Consider the following 9797-nt stretch of genomic DNA (forward strand, 5'->3'; position numbering starts at 1 on the left):
GGGGGGTTAGGCATGTTGGGGGGCAGGGCAGATCAGGGCACTAGTTAAGGGGCTGCCTTCACCTTGCAGTGAACTCCTGGTCCTAACCCCAATGTCTCTGTTGTAACATTTGGTTAGGCAAATCCAGTCTTGGTTAGGCAAAACTCAGTCTGCTTATTCACTCCTGTAAGCCACAGCGATGCCACTTCTCCCCGAGACTTTTTGACTTTGTCTCATCTATCCCTGGGAAATAATAGAAACATGAGGATGATGGTGATGATGATGATGATGACTGTATTTCTTCCCTGCAGATCATTTTTACTAAGTTCCTGAAAGCACAGTTACAGACTGAAATCTAAAGTCATAAAGTTAGAGATTGTAAAAGACACTTCCATATATTCAGTACATTTTCTAGTCACTGAAAATTGTTTCTTATAGTAGTTTATCTCAGGAATTGTCTGGCAGTCTGTTATTCATGACATTCCAAATGATTACTAAGAAAAAATATCAAATACGAGGTTTAAATCAGTATTTACGAAATACGTTTATCTCTCAGCATCTTCCTCTCTTCCATCACCTCTCCCTATTTTTAGCTTCTCTTCAGAAGAATAGCAAGTGAAAGCCCTGGTAAACGCACCTTTCCCAACTTCACACTCACAACAGTAAAATACCATCAAACAAATATTTATTTTTCTTGAGTGATTCCAACAGCTGGAGAAATATCCGGTCTTACAGGACTAGGACATTTTTTAGCTCTACAACGATCCTCAGGAACTGAAAAGTGAATAGTGCATGCGTACTAACTGCCCTGTTCCTGTTAGACAGGGCTGCTGTGCCTGACAGCAGTGGGGTTTTCTTGTTTGTTTTTTCAAGGCTAATGTCTATAGTATTTATATATATATGTGCAAGAGAATGTCTCTTCTGAATAAGCTGTACACACAGATATGCACAGCTGGTAGCACCATTATTCAGCACTGGCACTTTCAGTAATCACGTCTGCAGCATCTGTACGTTACCATGAGAACTCCCAGGGAATGATAAAGCCTTGTTGCTATCTCAGAATTTCAATTTTTGTTGTTTAATAATATACATGTATTTTTAGTGCTTCTGCCTACAAGGCCCAGTGCAGCCCCCACTGAATCTGCAGATTCTGCTGAAACAACAGTGGCAAAACACTGGTTTTGTTCTGAATATCAGTAGAAGTTAAAGCTGTCCTCTTGGTCCACCAGCACCGCTGGATCACGAGTCCATATGGGTGAGACCACTCAGGAGATAATCTCTGTCTACTGCCAGTTTAGAAATACGATGATGAGCATCCATGTGCAAGACCTTTACGTAGTGTAAACCTACATGTCAGTAATTTCAGTTTGTGCCAAATAGAAATTCTGCCTTTTGTGCTCCCATAGGAGTGAGGGAAAGCATTATACAAGTATTAAATGCAAAGGATAGCAGAACTGATTGGCATTTCTTGTTTCTCTCATGTATCATTTATACTGTACTCATACCTGCAGAGTAAGACATGTTTCTGTTAATATGGTATGTATGTCAGTGGTAATCTCGTGTAGAATTACTGTTTATACAAATATCGGAAAGGTTGTTAGAAATATTCCATCTGGCAAGATATGACATTTCAATAGGCTCTTCTGCTTCCATCGTAAGCAATCTTAATTTTATTCAGGACAGTTAGGGAAAAAAAAAGCTGTATGAAAGCACAACTCTTCTGGGAATGCACCATACAATTATGATTTTCATAATTTTTCTGTAGAAGTATAGCCCCAAACTTACAATCATTTTTCTTTCAAAAGGAATTGCACTATTTCCAGGTCCCAGTCAGGGTTCCCATGTTCTGACCACTGCCACTAGCTCACTTTCTAGGCATGGGTCATAAAGGTATCTGTCTCCCTGTTGAGAAAAATGAGCTTAACAACTATCTGCCACTCAGGTGTAATAAAACGCAATGCTTGCTCTGCGCTTTGAGATTCCCAAGGGAAAACAACACCATGAGAGTGAAGGATAAAAGAATTACCATTCACATACACTGCAAACTGTTCTAAATGGAAAACAGAAAATTTCCCTGGATACCAGAGAGGGGGAGCCCCAAGCCAGGCTAAAGATTCCTTCGACTCTTCCTAGCTCTGAAGGTTGCCCAATTGGTTCAGAGGATCTTGTTTTAGTATTTATAACATTAGTGTAGTTATGTATAAACCAGACACATAATTGTGCCTCTTCCTTATCCCCTGACAAGCGTGCTTCTTTTTTTCAGATGTGATTCCTAATAGGTTGAGCAGAGAAAACACCAATGCACAAATGAGTATTTTTCACAACAATGCCAAAGCTTTAGGAACCAGGATTTGGCTCCTTACGTATTTAATGAACATCACGCTGGCATGAACACAACAATTTGTGAGCTAAACATGTTACCTCAAACAATCCCATTTTTTCCCCTCCAGACGTTTCCGCAGACAAGATGTTCGACATGGAAATGCAGCGCAGCAGTGCTTTGGCCAGCAGTTCATTGGTAATCTCTTCACTCATTTACAAACTGCCAGCAAATACCTGGAGAAGGGAGCATGAACTTTGCCAAGAGTGTGAGCCAGACCATGGTCTCACTTGAGGCTTTTTACTGGCATATTCCTCTAAGTTATAGAAGTCATGGGGATGAGCCCATGTCACCCAGGTCTAAGAATGACTTTGCTTTGATGGCATTTCAAGCATAAAGGCAGTTCATAGCTTTCATGAAGTCCTGCAACCCTGTCATTCAGCCTAGGGATGTGTCTAACGCATCTCAAGGGCTTCCAATAGAAATGCAAGGGGAAAGATGGGGCAGAGATAAGAAACAACAGGGCTGCATCCTGAAATGAACATGAAATACTCTCAGGTCACTCAGCCAGAATTGAAGGAGCTCCATAACACAGACACGGGAAATGACAAAGCAGAACACAAAAGTGCATTTATGATCATTAACAAGATTTGCCCTGAAAAAATAAGAGATAGATTACTGTGTATAATGCTGTTGCCCAAACCTTGGGAAGTGGTGATTTCCAGCTGGAAATGAGAATGGCAAAATGGACAGAAAGCAGTTGCCAGGACATCCTAAGTATTTTGCAGAATAAGTCCCAAAGTATTTATATAAGAAAAAAAGAAAAATAAAAGGCTCTTTTAGATAGATAGCCAGAGAAAATGTATTTTAGATATTAAATTTTAGATAGATATTTTACCAGAGGAAGTTTCATTAAAATTGAAGGCCATTGGAGGATACAGTAGATTTTGGAAAAGTATATTGCAATATGAAATACTAATTATAAATTAAGTTTCGAAACACAACAGAGAAATCACAATGATATCAAACCCTGCATTTTTTAGAGTGTAAAAAATAGTCTCAAGAATATTTCTCACTACTATGGAATAAAATGATTTCATTAATGAGGCAATTGGTTTCCTCCAGTGTAACATCTAGTTTATCTTCCTCCAAGTGTTTTATTGGATGGAAGAGAAAAATTGAGTTTTGATTAATTTCATTCATCTTGTTTTTATTAGCTTTTGGCCAAAACTATACACACATTTTACATGCATATGAGATGGATATGTATAATACTGGTTAGTGTATCTTTAGTTTTTAAGAGTTTCATTCTGCAAAAGGCTATGTGCTCTCATTTTTACCCTAAAATTATTTAATTATTTATTATATTTAAGCATGTCTTGAATAATTATTTATTATATTTAAGCATGTCTTGAATATTCATGTTTCACTGAGTGAAAATTAAATAAATGAACTATTCATAAGAACCAGGCACAAGCAATTAGCAGTGTGAAAGGCTGAGATCTGTTTTTCTGTGTATAATCTTAGCTGAATCATGGCACAATTTAGTTCATTTATCTTATGGACAGATCCTGTGACAGTTAGATGATGGGAAAATTCACTTAGCAGGTCAGATCTTGACGAGACACTAATTTTTAGACAGTGTCTGGTTGAATTTGAATTAAACTTTACCTTATAAGTAAATATACCCTGAATACGGAGTGTAACAATTATTGGCAGTATTTTAAAATATTTTCTAAACATTTATTTTCCTTCCAGGTGAAGTCCTGGAAAAGACTGAGGAGAGGCTTGTTTATGGAATAGAGTACAATAGCACCCTTCTGGAGTGCACCCCTAGGACCTTGCAAGCTAAAGTAATCTGGTTTGTCCAGCGGGCACATGACACTAAGAAGGAAGAGGTAAATATTCTTATATACACCAACATTTTAAACAAAAGAGCCCTCTGGTAAGAACACCACACCTTCACTGAAAGGCCTGTCATCTGTTTCTGAAATGTACATGAGTGTCAGGAAAAATCATTATGCTCATCTGATCTCTTGAATTAATAGACCTGAGAATTTAATCTAGTGTTTGCATTCAGCATCTTGAACACAGATGTCAGAAATGTAATGAAACTTGATTTGAGGTGTCAAAACAAAAGAGAATCCACTACTCCTCTTGGTATGTTATTGCAGAGGTGAAATGTGTACATATTCCTCCCGATGTTGGTATAGATTAACATCTGTTCGTTCTTGCTGCCTCAGTACCTTCTGAAAATGGGTATTGGTGGATTCTCTACCTCTTTTACATGTATTTCCCCAGTATGAAAGTGCTTCCTGAGTGTTACTGTATTTATTCCTCAACACCTCTCTGATACACATCAGTGTAGTTGTACCCACTTAGTATGTGGAACGAAGCACGGAGAAAAGCCTCAGACTACCAAAGGATAAGGATGTTTGCCTTACTGCCTATCAACCAGGCTCTGCTGCAAATGTGAGACCCCAGCTTAGCCACAGACATCTGCTGGTCTCTGGAGAGGGACTCATCTGATAGAAAATGTGCACATTTATAACGAAGAGACCTACAAAGTGCTAGTCAATGTAGGCTGTTTTTGAAGTTGAACTAGATGGTGTTGCCGTTACAGCCAGTGCTGAAACACCTCATGCTAAACTAGACAGCTTCATATGGCCAAGCAAAAAACAACTAGTAAACCACTGAATAAAAAAAGTAACCAAGGATGCCACACTATGCTTTCAATATCTAAAATTAAGCAGGAAGAATGTCATCCCTGTTTCAGGCACATTTTTGCCTGAAGTTTTGTCCGAGTCCCAGATCTCTGCGTGGTTTTTCACAGTTGGTATTTCCTCATCTACTTAGCTGGAAGATCCCCATTTATGCATAATCATTCCTATAATAGAGCTATTAATGAGGTCTCTCACAGAAGGAAGTGAACCGTGATGTGGGGAGGATGTCCTACACATCCCATTAGAGACAGTAGCTGAGGGAAAACCTGAAAATCGTGGAAACCAGGATTGTAAACCTGAGCAAACTCTAACCTTCCAGTATATATAGCACTAGGATGAATTTGTTTTAATGTTTGCTCCTGAATTTTGTTCCATTTTTCATTAATACTCATATAGTCATTAGAAAGAGAAGTAGAATCACAAGAGTCAGAATCACAGAATATTTTGGGTTGGAAGGGACCTTTAAAGATCATCTGGTCCAAATCCCTCACCCTATGTAGGGATATTTTTCACCAGATCAGGTTGCTCAAAGTTTTGTCCAACCTGACCTTGAACAATTCCTGTGATGGGACAGACACAATCTCTCTGAGCAACTTATTCCAGCGTCTCATTACCCTCATTGTAAAATTTCTTTTCTTTATGTCCAATCTAAATCTAACCTCTTTCAGTTTAAAAATATTGACCCCTGCCCTGTCACTACAGACCCTGGTAAAAAGTCTCTGTCTTTTTCAAAAGCCCCCTTTGTATACTGAAAGGCCACAATAAGGTCTCCCCTAAGCCTCCTCTTCTCCAGGCTGAACCCCAACTCTCAGTTGTTTTGCCTAAGCGAAGTGTTCCAACCTCTGGTCATTTCTGTGGCCCTAGTCTCGTCTCACTCTAACAGGTCCATGTCTTTGTTGTGCTGGGGCCCCCAGAACTGGATGTATTACTCCAGGTGGGTCTCATGAGAGCAGAGAAGAGGGGCAGAATCACCTCCCTCAACCTGCTGACTGTGCTTCTTGTTTTGCAGCTCAGGATATGATTTGCTTTCTGGGTTGCAAATGGACATGTCCACCTCTCATACAATTTTTCATTCATCAATATCCCTAAGACCTTCTCTTCAGGGCTAATCTCACCCAGAACTGCTAATATTCAGTACCTTGCTGCTAAATAGGAAGATGAGGATTCCATTTTCCTGGGCGCTTCTGCTGGCTGTCATCATCATGGCTTGGCTTCGCGGACGAAGATTTGGGAAGGGCTTTCCCCACGCTTACTGCAAGTGCGCTGATGGCTGAAAAGGCCAATGTGGGATAGGCAAGACTGGTTGCAAAAAGCACAACGGAAGGTCTCCTTGGGTGGTACAGTCGAGGCACGGTTCTTTCCGCGTTGTCTTTTCTCCTCGAGACTGATTCTACGCGTGCTGTCAAAGGAGACAGCAGCGTTATGTATGGTGTGTCTCCAAACGCTGGCTGTATCAGACAGCTCAGCGCTCCTTGCTTGCTAGCATCTGCAAATGCCTCGTGGTTAATTACCTGCTCTCAGCAGCTGTAGGGGGAACTCTAACACCAAACTCAGAACTGAGGCTTTAAGATCACAATGGTTCTGCAGTTAGATGTATGAATGTCTATGAACATATAAACCTGTGCACGTCTCAAAAACATTTGTCAATACATAAGAGAATTCAAAGGGACAGTTATGGCAGGTCAGCTGGCAAATCCCGTTTTTTTTCCATTCAGTGGTTTATTCTCATGTTTCAACCTTATTTCCCTCTGTGATTTAGCCACAAGTGACTAACCCATGCTGGGAAAAGAGGAAACTGTGCCTCACTATCTGTTCTTCCATGATTGCCAGCTTCTCCAGGCTGCTTTCCTTTCACAGCTCAATCTCTTCCTTACTTCAAGGAAATATTTTTGTTACTTTAAAACTGTGAATTAAAGGTTTGTGGATCTCTAATCTTCCTCTCAAAATTTAATATTATTTTCATGAAAGTACAGTTCAGAAGTAATTACTCTGGTTTAATGTAACAGTAAAATCTGTGCTCTATAACTGCATTGGTTTGCTTTCCAGGTGAAGACAGATGATAGAATAATCAAAATGGACCTTGGTCTCTTATTCCTGAAGCTGCATCGGCTGGATGCAGGGACTTACTTTTGTCAGACAGTAGAACACAGCATTGTTCACACTGTCAGGAAAATCACCCTGGAAGTAGTTGAGGAAGAACGTGTAGACGAAATGTTCAATAAAGACTATGAAGAGGAGATACCTCACAAAATGCCATGCCCAATGCAGAGCAGTATACCTCAGGCATCAAAGCCATGGTACAAGGAATTTCTTCAACTAATAGGTTACAGCAACTTCCAGAGGGTGGAAGAATACTGTGAAAAAGTGTGGTGTACAGACAAGAAGAGAAAAAAGCTGAAAATGTCTCCAACCAAGTGGAAATATGCCAATCCTCAGGAGAAGAAGGCAAGGATCAGGCCAGAGCATTACCGATTGCCCAGAAACATAGCTGACTCCTGACGGACAAAATCCATCCACTGTTTCTGGGCAAAATTTTATTTGGACTGAAGTAAGAGGGAGAAATCAGTCTTGGCGTTGGTAAATGACAGTTTTATATATATAAAATATCGTGACTGAAAAGAAAAAATACTATGGTAAGTTATACTGTACACTCATGATGACTGTTTGGAAGCATTTTAAACAAAATCTTAATTATCTGATTCTAAGTAGGTCAATGCAGTCAGAGTTTTGCATTAGGAAGGATGTGACAATCTTCAGACTTTGAGTGCTTGAATCAGTTTCCTGTGTGGACCATGCTTGCGCTGTATATTGTTGCACATGATGGCATATTTAACAAATTCGAATACCTAAACATTCACAAGTGGATGAAAAACATAACACACATCTTTTCTTTGTTGCACAAATTTCTCATGCTTCTGAAAACAGCACATCTTGAGATCTTCCATTTTGATTGTGACCTGCCTGAGTTTATCACCGAGAACAATGAGTTGTGTTAATACAGTGTACTGCTATTTCTAAAGATAACGAAGGGAAATCCTATTTACTTCCCACTGTTGGGGTTTTTTTTTTGTCTTATCAGTCCTCTATGAAGCGCAATATTCTCTCACAGCTAAATAATATTACCTAGTAACTTGATGTAAGTCAAATGCATGCTGAGAACACAAACAGAATTATATTCTTCAGCTTAGCTATATAAAAACTTGGAATAATGGGTTAGGTAGAAAACGAGTCTCTCCGTCTCTGGCAGCAGACGTTGCCTTAGCAATAACTCGAATTGAGGGAGTGCCCTCTTGTGGCAAAACAAAGCAAAATCCAATATTGTCATCTACTTTCTGAAGAAATGCGTGTAGTGCGGTATTAACCAGATCCACAGCTGGTTTGTTTTCAGCACGCACTTCTAGTCTCCAAGTGTCAAACCCACGGATTCAGAAGGCAGTGTTGGCAGTCATTTACAGTGGAAAGAAAGACAGCATTTAATGCTTTATGTTGTTAACGTGCTGTTGGGGCAAGATGCGGTCATAGGAAGTAAGGACGTAGATTAAAAACGAGACCAGCATTATGTAGCTGTGTTTCTCTAGTTTCATGGTCTGCTCTGGGTAAATCTTTTTCTGATATGTGATCTCTGGTCAAAAGAGCTGCTTTGCTGCTCTTGAGAGTGATACCAGGAGAGGAGATCAAAAAAACAGATCACTTACAAGCTAGGTCTTTCAAGACTTACTTAAAAAAAAAAAAAAAACAAAAAAAAAAAACAAAAAAAAAAAAAAAAACAAAAAAATTTTTTTTTAAATAAAAGAAACAAAAAAATAAAAAAAAAAAAAAAAAAAAAAAAAACCCAAACAAAAAAAAAAAAGAAAAAATATCTTTCTTTAAATACAAGAAACCAGTTGCAGGAAATGCAGAAAAACTAGTAGTTTACTGGTCGAGAAACCTGATATTATAATATGAATTGGATTTCTTTTAAATTGGAAGTAAAAAAAAAAATAGGGAAGTTATAAATACAAATGAGTCATAAATGAGTTAACTCCTCAAATGAGAACATGGTGCCAATGGGGGAGATAGCCAAGCTGATACAGATTTTGATGCCACCAAAAGAATAGACAAGGGATTCATCAGTCACAAAGATCTTCATGTTGAGTTTCAACTTCTAATGAGGAAACAGAATTTAGACTTAGTGGTAACTAACAGCGTGGACAACAGAGATTTGTTAGGCCTCCTGTGTTAAAAACGCAGCAATCAAAGCTAACCCTGTGTTTTCCTGGGGTTTGTGTGTGAGAGGATTGTGCAGCTGCTGGCAGGACCAGTGAGCTTTGCTGTCCTCTGGGAACAGAGACTGTCCCAGCGTTTGAAAGGAGCCCATGGGCACGCTGTCAGCAGCAGGAGTAAGAGGAAATCAGGGTTTCACCCTGGGTCGGCATAGCAGCAGGTGTATCTTTCCATCAGCCGGTTGTGGTAGAGAAATAAATTTATCTGAGGGTTTGCACTTCTTTTAGCTAGAATGCCTGTCTAAGAGATGGGACCAGACGTTGTGCCCAGCCTTGCATGAATTCACACAGCTGTTAAGTTTGACCTGACAGAGGGGACTTTTCTCTGACGGTTTGATGGAACGTAGCTGCAGGTAGGATCCTCTCTTTGTTCAGTATATGGAAAGTGCTGGCGTCTGTGGCAGAGAGAACGTACACAGAACAACTAGCTCTGATTTATAAATAATCCTCTATACAGTCCTCGCTGGCATCCTTGAAGGAAAACTGTTAAACCACCACTGAAATCCCTTTCTC

At 39.6% G+C, this 9797-nt stretch overlaps 1 protein-coding gene across 1 annotated transcript in view; it reads left to right on the forward strand.

The window, feature by feature from the left end:
- SEMA3E (sema domain, immunoglobulin domain (Ig), short basic domain, secreted, (semaphorin) 3E) overlaps window positions 1-7759 on the forward strand; it is a 143299-nt gene extending 135540 nt beyond the window's left edge. The window contains exons 15-17 of the mRNA XM_010137200.1: window positions 2430-2497; window positions 4058-4197; window positions 7069-7759. Of these exons, the coding sequence (XP_010135502.1) occupies window positions 2430-2497; window positions 4058-4197; window positions 7069-7521 (661 nt within the window). The 3' untranslated portion in view covers window positions 7522-7759. The remainder of the gene's footprint in view (window positions 1-2429; window positions 2498-4057; window positions 4198-7068) is intronic.
- Window positions 7760-9797: the final 2038 nt, after the last annotated feature.

The sequence above is a fragment of the Buceros rhinoceros genome, unplaced genomic scaffold (assembly GCF_000710305.1).
Source record: "Buceros rhinoceros silvestris isolate BGI_N320 unplaced genomic scaffold, ASM71030v1 scaffold11475, whole genome shotgun sequence".
In the NCBI taxonomy this organism is placed as follows: domain Eukaryota; kingdom Metazoa; phylum Chordata; class Aves; order Bucerotiformes; family Bucerotidae; genus Buceros; species Buceros rhinoceros.